This window comes from Dryobates pubescens, chromosome Z (assembly GCF_014839835.1).
Source record: "Dryobates pubescens isolate bDryPub1 chromosome Z, bDryPub1.pri, whole genome shotgun sequence".
Lineage (NCBI taxonomy): Eukaryota > Metazoa > Chordata > Aves > Piciformes > Picidae > Dryobates > Dryobates pubescens.
In genome coordinates, this window is record NC_071657.1 from 22,281,685 (window position 1) to 22,296,581 (window position 14,897).

The 14,897-nt window shown below is 39.3% G+C and overlaps 1 protein-coding gene across 1 annotated transcript; it reads right to left on the reverse strand.

Annotated features, from left to right (window-relative positions):
* Nucleotides 1-10,596: 10,596 nt before the first annotated feature.
* RFK (riboflavin kinase) lies at nucleotides 10,597-13,802 on the reverse strand. The gene is made up of 4 exons (XM_009898634.2): nucleotides 13,633-13,802; nucleotides 12,639-12,790; nucleotides 11,293-11,395; nucleotides 10,597-10,757 (listed from the first exon to the last, which is right to left on the reverse strand). The coding sequence occupies exons 1-4, from the start codon at nucleotides 13,712-13,714 to the stop codon at nucleotides 10,627-10,629; spliced, it is 468 nt and encodes a 155-aa protein (XP_009896936.1). The 5' UTR covers nucleotides 13,715-13,802; the 3' UTR covers nucleotides 10,597-10,626.
* Nucleotides 13,803-14,897: the final 1,095 nt, after the last annotated feature.

Here is a 14,897-nt window from a genome sequence, read left to right on the forward strand (position 1 = left end):
AAAGACAAGACTGTTATATCTGTTGCTTGGAATATAGTCAAGTATTTTTCAGAGCTACTTTTGAGAGACTACCTAAATTATACTGTATCTAATTCTGAACACAGCAGCATTATTCCTCTTGGAAACGGCATCATCTTTCTCTGCAGCATCAGACAATACCTAGCAGGTGCCTCTCTACTATACCAGGCTCAGACTGTGTCATCTTGTAACAGGTAAAACGTCTTTGAATCTATTGGATACTGCAAACCACTAATTGTGTCATAATTGTACTTTGAACTGTGGAAATAATTGTAAAGAAACCACCTTCAGAAACTGCTAAAGTGCAGGACACTATAATAAATGATAGCAATATTTTACACAGATTTGGTTCAAAAAGTTATTGTAACATCTATTTGGAGACTGTTTCCAATGACTTCTATTTTATTTGGAATTAAAGAAATAGGACAGATATTCTGCCATAATTACAGAAATACTAAGACAAAATATGAGCAAGTCTCTTTCAGTGGCAAAGTTAATCTGAAATGTGTTGACAGTGTTGATGTAGGAGCTAAGAACTAATGCCGTGTCTTCTTTTTTCAGAAGCAGGAAGACAAATACTGCATCACTCAGAAATATCTCATAGTAAATTAACGAGGTCATAGAAGGCTGCTATCTTCATCTGTTTAACTGCTGCTAACAGTACCCGTAGTGTGTCCATTTTCTTTTTTTCAGGTAGGAAACATCCCGTTGCAGGGAAGTGGACAGTCTCATGTTAGCATTATGTTGGATGAAACATTCATTTTAGTATTTCACAGATGAACCTTCTGTCTTAAAAAATACCCTCATGAACATGAAGCATGTACAGTGACACAGAGAAAGCACCTCTGTTTGCACCTAGTTAAACATATTTTTTTCCTCTTGAGATCCAAAGACTTTATATTTTTATTTGAGCACAAATGTAGTTTAATTCACTGTGGTTTGAAAGGGGTTCACTAGCCCTAACACTTAATGCCTTTGCAAATAAGAGTATTTGGCCAAGGTTTCCCACAATTTTATCTTAGTGCATTGAGCTAACCGATCCTTCTGAATGCCTCTGAATGCCTCATGTGCAGACATGGCACAAACAGTTAATGCAAACCAGTTGCACCACTTAGAAAATAATAATCTTTTATATCTCTCTCTCTTTATATAGATATATATAGATATATCTCCAACACAATCCTTGCAGTTCATAATCTGCTTTTTACAAGTTTTGAAACATCTAAGAAATACACTGTGTGGGCACATAAAGTTTCAAGACCAAGTTCAGGAATTATTTTTTATACTTGGCCTCTTGCTGGACTGCTCACTGCTGATTCTTCCTGGTGGCAACCAGCACTTCACTTCAATCAAGGTGACATTTCTTTTCTGTTGTGGTATTGGGTTATTTGCTTTTCTAGGGAAGGGAGCATTTCAGTACATATCCTGTGTATGGAGCTACAGTTTATTGGTGGAATGTGTAACTCAAACTGGTTTGTAAGTGAGTACAAAGTCCAGGAGACTCCAGCACAAGAGGTACCTATTTGTAGGCATTTTCTCCCATGATTCATGCACTGAACTTTTAATACAGAATGCTCCTGTTTGAGGGCAAGATGGTTTATATTTAACCATTCCTTTTGTTCTTGTCTCTAGCTAATATGCATTGTATATTGAAAAAGGCTGCTGCCCCTTCTGCCTTGGTGATACTGACTTCGCAGACAGCCTAGATTGCTCTGACTGCAGCATAATAACCAAGGTAGGACCACCCTTAGAAGCAGTACTGCTGTTTAAAAGCTTTATGATTGACTGGGCTGGCATTTAAAAAAGAAAAGAGGGAAACAATGTAAGTGTGTTTCTGAGCTGCAGGCAGACAGTGTACTACTGTTACTGCCCCATCATCCGAATAGGTGAGGCTTTTCTTGAATAACAGCAATTAACATGGGAGATGCAAGGTTCTCTCACTGACAGGAAAGTACTTATTTCAATGGATAGCAATCCATACCACCATGTCAAAATCACTTCACTGACTTCATCATCTTAGACACAGAAGGTTTGTTAAGTGAAGAAATGGCCTTATGAAACCAGTCTGATACAATTGGAAAACATAGGCTGAGGCCACACAACCAGTCTTCAGTTTTTATTTATTTTTTTAACTGCCAGACAGTATTTAAAAATTATTACTGAGTGTTTTGTGGTTTTAGCCTAAGGTCATGATGTAAGTCATGTTCCTGTCCCTGTTAGCTTTTCTGCCTCCAACTATTCCTAATCTAAAAAAGAAATTTAGCTGTGCTATGAACTCTCTCCATGCTTTTATCCTTATACCCTCACAGCTCTACGAGCACAACTGTGGCATTAGAAGGCTAATGCAGTAACTGCAACATGTTAAAAACAGTATACTGGCCCAAGTGTTCTACTGGGTTGTTTAAAACAAAACCCGCCTCCTACCTGACATAATTTCATTTTTTTTCAGTTGCTGTTTTCAGATGACTCAATGTTATGATCTATTCTACCACCTAACAACAAAAACTGAACTACTTATTTTCTTACTAACTGATTTTACATCTCCTTTTGTTGGAACCATTACAAGAATCTGGAGAACGCAGCAAGGCAAAGCCACAGCTGTCAGTAAACAGCTGGATGAGAAGCTGATGAATCAAGGCAGCCTTTCCTTCCCATGTGAGCAACTACCACAAGAACAAAGATTACCAGAACAGTCAAGCGACTGAGTTACAGAGACTGGGACTGGAGATGAAGATAATGATATGGCATATATAGGACAGTTGGGTAAATAAAATTGAAAATGCACCCTTGGGTTAACAATAATTAATTTGATCTTGAACGGGATGGAATTTAACCATTTGGAGAACACTTTACTAATTTATGGATTTTCTGCACTGCTGCCTTTCTTAGAAAATTACTGCAGTACTGAAGTTATTTCCTAGTATGCTGGGCTCAAGGTTTTAGCCAATACTCATCATGAGAAGGGCGTGGTTTCTAAAATCACACTGCTTTTCTAAAGCTTTCTCTAAATGCTTTTTAGGCAGTCTAGATGTATGCTACTTAAGAGTACACTACTTCCATCTAACACGCAAGAAACAAATCCTTTCCCACAGTGTGTGTGTGTGTGTGTAACTAGCACCTATTCAAACCATGCACATACATACTTACCAAGAACTGTGCCAACAGTCACTACCAAAATACACAGAGATAAAGAAGATTGTTGTATTCTGTCTACATTGTGCATATCACTGAGGTGGGGTGCCCATAGTATACTACTATGTAACAGTTGCAAAGAAATTCATCATCCAGTAGGTACTCCACCCAGATTACCTTTGTTATCTTCTGATTCACCTGTGCTCCTCAAAGACAGCATGTATTTCTTCACATAATCTCATAGCACCTTTTCCAGTGAAACTGCACCTATAATATAATGTTAAAGATTTATGGTGGCAACTCTCCTCCAAGTGCCTCCACCATATTCACTGTTTGTATGAGAAACATCAGAAGTATTTTATATGTCAATAACTTCCAATTATTCTTAATTCCAGTGGCTAATAAATAATGTTTCATCACACACAGAGATTATGGATTTACTACAAAGTGAAATCTAGTCTTATGTAGACTGGCAAAAAGGACTTTTTCTGTCTTTTTAACTAGTTACTTGGGCTACAAGTGAGCTGAAATAAGCAGACAACATTTATAACTAATTTATTTTTATTTTTATCTTTTTTTGTTTTTTAAATTTAAATTTATCTGTAAAATAGTTCAGGACTTTCAAACCATGCCAAAAGGACTAAATAGCACACAGTAGGTACCTTAACTTAAAGAGACATAAATACATTGTACTACTAAAAAAGGTGTTCTTCACAGTCCCTTGCTGTGAAAGAATAAATTCTTTGTAGAAATTCACCATGGAGGTGCTGTTGTTTGTTGTCAGTATGGCTAAAGGGCTAAGAGCAGACTGAGCTTTACAATAGTTCCCAATAATAAACAGCTCTAGAACTGTTAATCACTTAGATTTCACTTTACAAAGGAATTAGATGTGAGAAAGACTGATTTTTATGGTCTAATTCCTTAGTGGATTTTTTTTTTTTTTGTCTTAAGATACTACTAAAGACCTTGGAATTCTCTTGGAGGAGTTCTGTGGCCTCCTCTTTGGATTTTAATCTTGTAAGCATTGTACCGTCAGTAAGAAAGAGGACTTCAGAATCATGTGACATATTTAAAAGGACCTAAATTTATCAAAAGCGATGTGACAACGAAGTGCTTTACAGATGCACATGTGATCTGTCACTTCAACTGAAGTTCTTATCTGGGGGAGTTTTCCAGGAAAAACAAACAAAGAAAGAAAAAAGGATGACAAGTTAATTCAAGAGATATCCTGCATTCCTACACTTGTTTGGATTAATACTATGTTTTATTACTGTTAGTAGTTTATATAACCTGACTTCTATCAAATTCTAAAGGCTTAATCCAAGCTTTAAATCCCTGCAAGAAAGGAATGTAGCCAGCATTTTGTTTATGGACTCTAACATCATCAATATTTTATGAAAACTTTTATATATAATAACACTGCATGGTTAAAAAAACGGACACACATAACCAAACAAGCCCTCCTCCCCTCTCCCGCTGCCAAGTATTTATTCTAAAAAAATAAAAGTTTCTTAATGTGGTCTATGTTAGTACAAGCAAGACTGGGAAACACAAAAGCCAAAGGGCTGAGGCTTGCTAGGAGTAGATGAAGATCCACTCGATGCAATGCAGACATTAACTGATACTTCTGGGCACCAAAGCTCTCACTCTGCTTTTGTGTAGGCTCAGCCCTATAAATGGTTAGAATTGATCAAAGAGCACCTTCGACTTAGGTTATAAATGGAATCCTGCTATGGAGACAGCAAGTAGGAGTCAGATCCCCTCCTCTTAGGATGGGACATTGTCTAGAGTCCTTAACCCCACTTTGGTATGTATGCATTTTGGATGCCCTAAGTGCACATTTTGGTACTCCTGACACCCAAACCTGTAATGTAATTATATTGGGAGGAGTGCGGAGTAATTAGTAAATCTGCATTTCAGGTGGCTGTTCTCTGGGTGCTTCTCATGACAAATGACAAGGATTTAAGGATAAATATTTGCATTATACACACACACACAAGAGAAGGAGGGTATGGCACATTTCTTCCAGCAGAAGAGAGCTGTGTAAACCATAGATTTTTTTTCACTTACTATCAACCAAAAAAACTGCAAGTGTAGTTTCAAACCTGGATTTTAATGAATAGCTGACAGACTGAATTTAGGGAGTAAAACCTCAAGCAGTGCTCAGACAGGTGTTAGACAAAAGACAAACGATCACATATCTCTTATCTAAGTTCAGACAGAAGACAAGAGACTCTTGCAATGTTTACCAGCTCTTATTCTCAGGTCGTTGTGTGGCTTCCCTGAGTCACAATGGTCGCTGGCAATCAGCTAAACGCTTTTTTCTCTCTACACAGTTGCAATTTTTTCCCAAGGCTTGTGGCCCACAAGCGCTAAAACATTCCCTTCTATCAGCTGAGCATTGCTTGAGGTTCTACTCCCTAAATTCAGTCCGCCAAATAGCCACAAACACAATCTGATGAGGGACAGATGTTCTGAGGGGTCAGACAGACTACTCAATAAAATGGCTAACAAGCTTTTTCCATTCTGACTCATTTTCATCTCTACTTAGTAGGCAAATGGCAATACCAAAAATGCTGAGATTGGGAATTATCATTTCAAAACTCATTTCAATATTTTAATAGGAGTACTAAATTTTCAAGAACATTCAGAAGCATATGTAAGCTGTAACTACTGCAGTCAAAATACAGATTGACTCAAGATTTTGGCTGGGTGCACACATTTGCAATGAACTAGGTGAGTTTGTAGGTACTAGTATCCAAAACTAATAATAGATACAATATGCACATATAACTTCTGCTCTCTTTCCAAGGAAGTACCATATTTCCTACTTTTATTGGTTCATTCCTGTTGCTCAGGAATATTTGGGGTGCTACCTAATAATGTCTAAAAATTAATAAATCTCCTGAGACTTCATTAATTGTGAACACAATGGAAGATTTTTTCCCCCTAACAAAGTCTGTAATGTTGTAGGCAACAACTACAACTTTTTTCCTTTGTCCCTTTTTTGGAATAGTCTTCAGCATGAGGCAGACCTTCTTAATCAACAGAACACTTACTTTTTTCATTGCATGACTTGGCAGATTTATATTACACATTCAATCAAGTATTCAAAAGGGAAATGTTATTTTCTTGTTCCTCATTCGTATTGTCTACTGAACTAGAGATAAGAAAGTGCCTTCTTCATGAAGATTCCAGATTCTATGCTTTACCTGTTCTTCATTTTTTATAATTCTTCCATGCTTGCTCACTGCTATGTGCCATGACCAAATTCCCTCTCCAGTTACTTGGCTGTATCCTTTCCCCTTTTGTCAATTAACATAATATTCCATTAATTTTTCCTCCCTGGTGTTTATGCAAAAAAAAAAAAAAATCTCATTCCTTACTTAGGCTCTTGTAGTAGTTTTAGGCTATGCTTTTAAAGTTTTGTTACAGATTTTGAGCAGAACATTAGAAAAATGTAAATAAATCACTATTGGGTGTGAAAAAGAAAATAAAGATAATTCTAAACCATTCAATTGGAGAGGTATCTACCATAATACTGACTGTACCAAGACATTCTAGGGGCTTCTTGCTTCCTTGCTCTGTGGAGAATACTAACCCTGCTTCTGCTTGACCTTGGCTACATTGTTTCGGTTAAGCCTAACAGATACTTTTTCTCTGCTCCTTTTTCCCTTCTGGACAGGGTGTGGTTAATTGTAAATATCTGTAAATATTGTAAGTACTGTGTATTTTGTACATACTCATTGTATTCCATTGCAGATTGTAGTTTTGCTTGTAAATACAGCTTTCATTTGCTTTCAGCTGAGCTGGTCTAGCAAAGTTAATGTTGGGAAATTTCAACCTACCGCAGTTCTCATCTCTGGGAAACAAAGGCCTAATGCAAAGATCTGAGTATATTAATTTGTTGGATTATGTCTTCCTAACTTCAGAATTTTAGCACCATGTAAGAAATAAACAACTGCAACTGTACACTAGGCTGTTCTGAACCATGAACAAGAAGCAAAAATCAGTTCCCATCATTAAAGACAGAAATCAGTAACTTGAGCTACATACTTAACTAGGTAACTGCCACTGTTAGCACTCTTAAAGCTCCAGCCCATTTAGAAATCAAGAGGCCAGAAATCTAACTAGATGTTCCTTTGGAGGAGTAAATAGTAAGTTTTCCAACTATCACACTAGTAATTACAGCCTTCTGCTTATTAGGGGTTTTTCTTCACCTTTATTCTCTCTTCCCAAATCACAAACACACCTGGGAAAGTGATTATACCTCTACATAAAGCACCTTTATTACGTAAGTCTCAAAGACTTCTGGTATTTTTTAAAATTTTAATTGCAGTAGGAAACTAGCAGAAAATTTAGAGGCTTGGAACTATAGTGCTGTTAAAAACAAAAGAAAAAAAAAAGAGGCAGCCCTGAACATAGGTGTTTGAGACCTCCAGTCTGGGTAGTCTGGTGTTAAAAGCGTAATTCCTGACAGATACCAGCCTACACTGAAACTTGACCAGGTGTCAAAAAAACCAACCACAACTCTGCCACATCTCTCACCAGAGTATGTTACATTTTTTATTGATGTAACTTCAATGATGCTAGGCAGAGGTTATATTAAGGTCTACATATGAATGATAGTACAGGAGGAACTTTTCCCCATAAGAGGCCAGAGCCACAATAACGCACTTAAGACACATCTGAATTGCCTTCAGCAGCAGCAGATACATCTTTGCCCTGACCTAGATAAATGTTTAGCAGCTGAAGCAGAGCACAGGAAAAGAAAGCAACTTCTTCCATCTGAATCCTTAAAATAAATAATTTAAAAAGTTTTAAAGAAAATGTTAAGACAGATCAATTCACATGTTTCAGGCTGTGAATTCTAAGGATGCAGCTCCCATAAGTTCTGACTCAAGCACAAGTGTCCCTAAAGTGGGGCCATTTTCAGACACCAGAAAGGCTGAAAAACTAAATTATCTTTTCTGTCAGTCTAATTTTTCAGGCAGTCAGCCCCACAATGCTCGGTGTAAGACTGAAACAAGTAACTTTGCTAAGCAGGGCAAAGGAAAGGAAACCTGCAAAAAGGGTAACTTCGTCAATTACAGTTCTTTTATTAATGGCAGAGTGCAGCAACATCAACCAAAATAAATACAGTTATTTGTACATAATACAAAAATATAACCCTTCATAAAATTTATATTGTGCTAGGAATTATGTACTGAGCTTAAACAATTGCTATATAACATTTTCGCTTAAATAACATACACAGGTAAACTCAAATTAACATAGTAACTTTTGCTGATTTGAAGACAAACACACAAGTTTTAGACCAGTGTATCCACACATCACACCTTGTTAATTTGCTCTTAAATCTTAGTCAGTTTTCTGAGTTTTCCCTTTGCCACTGTTCTCTATCAAGATTAGCACAGTGCTCTGTAGCTGAGCAGTGAAATGTATTTGGATAGTAACATCTACTAGCAGATACAGAAAAGTATTATTCAGACAACCAGCTTAAGGCACCATGGTTCCCACGACAGACATGAAATTACTGGAAAACCCAACAATTTTAATGGAAGGCTATGAGCCTTCAGCTACAGTACCAAGAAGAACAATCTATTCTTTAAATATATTCTTGACATATTCAATTGACTAATGTAGGTTTTGTTTACTCTTTAACAAAAAGGTGAAATACAAGATTCTGACATTACTACAATCTTACAAATATCTCAAATCTTGAAAAGAAAGGTTTTAAGTTTATCCCTTTATCCCTCCACTTTTGCAAGACAATTTTTAGACTTTAGAAATACAGTTTCTAACATACTCTGTAGTGAAAGTCCACTATTTTTTCTCCTTTAAAGGCAAGTATATCAATTGTTGATAACTGCACCTCCAACCCCTTTCTATATTCTGTCTCCGCTATCAACGGAAGTGATGAACAACTCATTTAAATTAAATCAAGTTCCTCCTGAAGTCCTACAGAGCAAAAGCGAGTCCTTCATTTGCTCAAGGCCTCTTCCCTGATAATATCCCATTCTATCGGCTAAGAGTTAAAACAATGGGATGTAGGACTAACATCCGGACAGTAGCTACCTTGCTAAAACTCTCTCAAATCCTAGAGTGAAAAGTAGGATTCAAATAGGATAGGACAAGGAGTATATTCATAAAGTGGCCCTACAGAAATTGTACATTCAAAATTACTTACAGTAGTTCAAAGAACTACAGCTGAGACATATCCACAAAAGCATTTTGAATTTCAGGAAATGTTCCAGCCAAGTAACAAGCTGGTATGGAAAGGTAATAGACACAGCAAAGTCCCTGCAGCTTACCTTGCTCCACTCAGCATGGCATAGAAAATTTATCAGAGGAGAACAGATTTGGAATCACACATTACATACTTCAAGAAGTATTTTCCAGTAAGTTCTGGTAATGCTCCCTCCAGTTACCTATCCCTGTATTTCAGAGTAGGGCTGGTAGCAATTACTTGTAATAATTAACCAATACTCACTGTAGCTTTGATGTATCATGCCACAAATTCCCAAAGGCTTTTAATTTGTACATTCATCTACTTGGTTAGCCAAAACCTTGGCACTTGCACCAGAGATCTGATGATCTCACAATGATGCCATTCTAGAAGTCAGCAGTTTATTGCCAGTGTAGTGAATATCCCCAAGGCTCTCCTCTTTTTCCTTTAACAAAGTCACTAGCACATAAAGCACAAAGTTGACTTTCATTAAGGTTCAACCAGCAAAAGTTTTGCTGTACTGTTTCTGCATCTTTTTGTGCCTGAACCTTTAATGTTTATGAACTCTCATGGTGACTCACTTCCTGAATTTCAGTGAAACACTTCCTCAGAAGCATCTTGTGTAGTGATATGTACAGTGAACTACGAAGAAGCATATCTCAGCGTCCAGTAACTCAAATGAGTCACAGTGATTTCCTCAATTTCTAATAAACTGAAAATAATTTCAATTAAAACAATAGCTTCAACCACGACAGCTATGTAGCACAAAAAACCCCAAGCAAGCAAGCAAAGACTAGAGAATTACTCTAGCTATTGTTATCCAATCATACGCTTCCCACACCACAGGAAACTTTTACATCAGTAGCAAACTTGTCTAAGCTACTAGCTACAGTCCAGACATAAGATTGACATAAAACTGGGAAAAGTTGAAATAACATTCTGCATGTTAAACCCAGATGTTCTTCATTTAAATGAAATATCCACACTTTAGTGTCAGAAGAGGTCACAGTTTGGTAACATTCTGCATGTGCTCAGATCTCTGAACAATGGTAACTTTATGATACAGTTTATCCATATGGACTTAAACCAGCCTTCTCCTCCTTTCCTATGACTGGGTTTATGAATTAAGACAAGGAAACCTAAACAGACATATGACAATTAAATACTTACAAAAGCAGTGCAAATATAGAAGCTCTGTAATACAGGGGAGATTAGGGGTTAAAAAACAAGCAGCAACATGGATTTCCTCAGTGGTTGTTTACTATTTTGCCTTCTGGTAGACGAAAGAAGTTATCTTCTTTGAGTTTAAGGTGTTCTGGTAAATCTAGCTGTCTTTTTGCTTCTTCAATATCTTCCTGAATTGCTGAAATAAGTGCCTCTGAAAAAGGTAACAGGGATGCTTAAAAGTTGGTTTGAATTCTGAACACACAATAGCAAGTGCAAATTCAGTGCACCACAGAGTACCAGGCAGTCACAGAAGCAGAATACATGTAATTATTACCATAAGGTTTTAAAAGCAAAATTGTGGAGTTTTAAAATGCCCAACCAACAAAAAAACTAACATGCCAGAGTTGCATATTCCACCATTAAAAGCGCCACCATCTTCTTGTTCCACAGGCATTTTCACTAAGCATCCATGGAGTTTCAACCCTAACCAAGCTGCATTTTAAGAGATTAACCAACTAGACGGATGCTTTTACAACAAGCCCATAATTTAAAAATTACTCTTCAGAAAAGTCACAGAACACGTTTTTGGGGCGGGGTGGAGGCTCTGCTTTTTTAAAACCAACTTGTGTATTTCGTTTATGAAAACATTTTACTGATATTTCCAAGGTTAACAGATAAAACATCTCATGACAAAAAGTGAGTAAGACAAATAAAAGACTACTTTGATGGAGATCTACAATACTGACCTAAGGAATCAAAGTTTTTCTCTGGCCGAATATATCCAGTGATGACTATACTAAGAATTTCTCCATAGAAGTCTTCTTTAAAGGTGTGGATTATGTGTGTTTCCTAAGGGAAGAGATATTAAGTTGGCGTTTATGATAAACTTTTATTTCCCTCACTGTAATGATGTACAGCTAATACACCTAATTCAAATTATCCCCAGTACATAATGGTAAGAAGGCTGTTCAATTTAACACATATAATACATGATTAAATGGCTATGGCTTCTGCTTATACTAGGAAGGAGATTTGCATTTTGCATGGAATTTAAGAAAGTTTACTCAATTTGGAATATTCTGATAGCCAAAAAATAAAGAGTAAAACCATTACTCAAGGAATGCTTCACCTCTTCTCAGATTTCCAAGGCAGCAAATCACAAAGCTTAATGTTTAATTTTTATGCTGACACACAGAAAAACCTGTGAAGATTTTGATTGAAATATTCAGCTTAAGGAACCAGCTCACATGGGAACTGAATAATAACATTCAAGAAGTGAAGGCTGGGACAGGGTTCTATCTCACACTCATGCACAACTCCTTCTCCAATGCAGGCCCATCCACAGCATATACCACTGCTCGGAAAAGGCACCTGCAAATATTTTTAGAATACATTTGCACAAGGACAGCACATTATGGATTCTTCAAAAACGTAAAACTTTAACAGCAGAAATTGATGTCCAAATTTAAGTAGAGCTCTGCAAGACTCAGGAAAAGTAACAGCTCCTGACAGCAAGAAAAATGCAGCTGTCACATTTCAGGATGTTAACTCAACTGTTCCATCCCATTTTTTATGTATCTTTGAACATCCTGTATATCAAGCCACAGCATCTCATGTATGGATTCTGTCACTTACGAGAAGAATTAATACAAAGTCATGGTAATTTAAGATGCTCCAATATCTATGACTTGAAATGCATACATTTCAAGATAGATTACAGAAAACAACATATTAGTACATTTCTGCTTATGCTGGAAATTCAGTGCATCTGTGCTTATGTTTAGTTTGCTATCAGCATCATGAGCAACCACAATTTCAGTAATACTGCTGTAATTTTATTTTGGAATTAGGTAACTAATGATGGGGCAGAAAGAAGAAAATAAACTGTATTCATCTAAGGCTGCACATTTTACAGGTACTAAGAGTATTTTCTGTTCACAATACAAATATATGATACAGATACCAACTATATCTCTAAGAGCAAACAGAACATGTATGTCTCATTTATGGATCAAATCCTGTTTACCTTATTCAACTTCAACATCTGCCTCTTTTATTATAATAAAAATCCCACACAAAGCAAAATTCTTACCACTGACTTCTTAATATTCTTGTAGAAAGGATTCCATCCTATGCTCAAAACCATTTTATGCACATCTCCATTTCCAACACATGCCCATCCATAGTATATACCAGTAGAGATATCAGATGGGAAGCTTTCGACTACTTGCTCAGAAAAGTTAGCTGCAAAATTTCAGAAAGTGTAAAGTGTGAGTGACTTCACGCAAGTCGAAAACGTAACAGAATGTTCAAACACTTGTAACCCAAACTCTGTCTACATACTATTTACAAACAGCGTTACCACTGATGATAAGAATGCAGCAACATGCAGTTTGGCAAAGTGCAAAATACAACACAAGTTCACAAAATTCAGCACCTGTGTAACACCCAATTTATCACATCTCTTATGCATGCTGTGTTTTCTAGTTATACACATTCTCTTCTGTGGTAACAATAAACACATAATACATCTAATCAGAATGCATTTCATTCTTGGGATAACTATCACAGCTTTAGTATGGTGAAAAAGGAGGTTTCTTCTGCACTATCAGGGGGCGGGGGGGAAGATGGTAACATAAAAGAACGTACAAGACTTTAAGCTATGCAAGCAAGAAGAAATCGTCAGAAAAATGTTAACATCGAACAAACGGAGACTAGCCACACAAAGATCCAGTCGCGGTAATTACGCAATAGCGTAGTTCCATTGCGCGGAGTCACCAGCCGCCGAGTTCCGGCACCTCTCCTCGCCAGAACCTGCGCCCCTTGCCCCTCTGCACGGCGGCGGCCGGGGCCCGGCGGAGCGCAGCAGACCACCGCTCAGGGGGGCCGAGCGGCACAGGCTGCTGAAACCCACTGGGGCCTCACCGGAGGCTGTACTTCAGCCACGCCGCGAGTCGGGACAGGGACCCGGTGGGGGACCACTGCCTCCATGCAGGGTGGCTAACACCAGGCCGAACACCCCGCCGGTGGCCTTCACAGGAAGTATGACCCTCCCTTCGCTCCCGTCCCTCGCGCATCCCGCTCACCAGTGGGGATGCCTAGCTCCTTGGAGCCTCTGCCGAAGCCCTTCACTACCTCCCCACGGCAGAAGTACGGCAGGTGCCTCATGGTGGCCGTCGAGAGCCGCCAGCAGCTCCCAGCCCGACGCACCGCGAAACTGCTTCCGCCCGCGCCCAACGCTCGCCACTACCTTGATCTGGGCGCTACCAAGAGGAAGAAGAAATAGAGGGAGCCTTCGCCCACAGCTCTCTGATACTCACCTGCCTCCCTTCAAGAATGGACTTGCCCAAGCCGACACGCCCACCCTACCCCTGGGGGTGGGGGTTGCGCATGCTCAGTAGCTGCGTTCGTGGACGTGGTGGTTGAGCGGCTGTGGGCTGCGGGGAGGGGGGCGGGCTGTCGTTGCTGCCGCCTGATAGCTCTGCCCGCCTCTTCACTTCGCTAAGGTAGGCTGGCTGAGGCCATTGATGCATCCCGCGGCGGCGGCGGCGGCGGCGGCGGCAGCGGCGACAGCGGCGACGACACTCCTGCACGGTCTCGTGCGCCGTTCACCCCGGGCGGCGCCGCGCGGCGCGGGTCGGAGCGAGCCTCTTGGCAGAGCCGCGAGCGTACCCTGGTTTCTCGGATCGAAGCGGAGAACTTCTTTGCGGAGCTCAGCCAAGGGGGGTGCCCGCCGGGAGGCCGGCAGGAGTGCTGAGCCGCAGTGGGCTGTCAGGCTTACGGAGAGCCTTGCTCTGCCTCTTCCAGGCTCCTGGGGCGCGACCGGACATGGGCAGTCCAGCAGCCGTTCTGCAATGAAAACTAAACGGCAACGGCCGTGGGTGTTCAACAGCAGCTACTCGGTGACTTGAGAGTTGCTACATCAGCCTTCTTACCTGAAAACTACGTCTTGCACCTTGCATCCATGTGTGAAAAAAAAGGTCCATAGTTTGCCTTGTCTTTCAGAAAAGGTCAAATAGTTCAGAGCACAGCCGACACTTGAAAAACTCAAGAACAGGTTATTTATGATGTGATAGCGAACCGTAGTTGTCTTTAAAAAAAAAAAAAAGTTCACATCCTTCTGTTTTGGCGTTGTGCTGTCAGCTCCCATTCTGTCATTACCCCATGTCACAACCCCAAACAAACGCCAAGACAAATCATCTCATCCTGTGTGCACTCCATATTAAAGGAAAGGAAAGGTTAACAGCATTTCACTTCCTGTTTCCTGTTGCTCTCAGCTGTGTTGATGTCATTATTTAATGTCTTTTGGTGATAAATTTTTCTGTGACCCTGGTGCAGTTCAAATGAATTG

Coding starts and splice junctions, on each gene's coding strand:
- RFK (XM_009898634.2), bottom strand. CDS start 13,714: ATGAGGCACCTGCCGTACTTCTGCCGTGGGGAGGTAGTGAAGGGCTTC. Junction 12,791..13,632: donor GGAGCTAGGCATCCCCACTG/GTGAGCGGGATG, acceptor GAAATTTTGCAG/CTAACTTTTCTGAGCAAGTA. Junction 10,758..11,292: donor GAAAAACTTTGATTCCTTAG/GTCAGTATTGTA, acceptor TACCTTTTTCAG/AGGCACTTATTTCAGCAATT.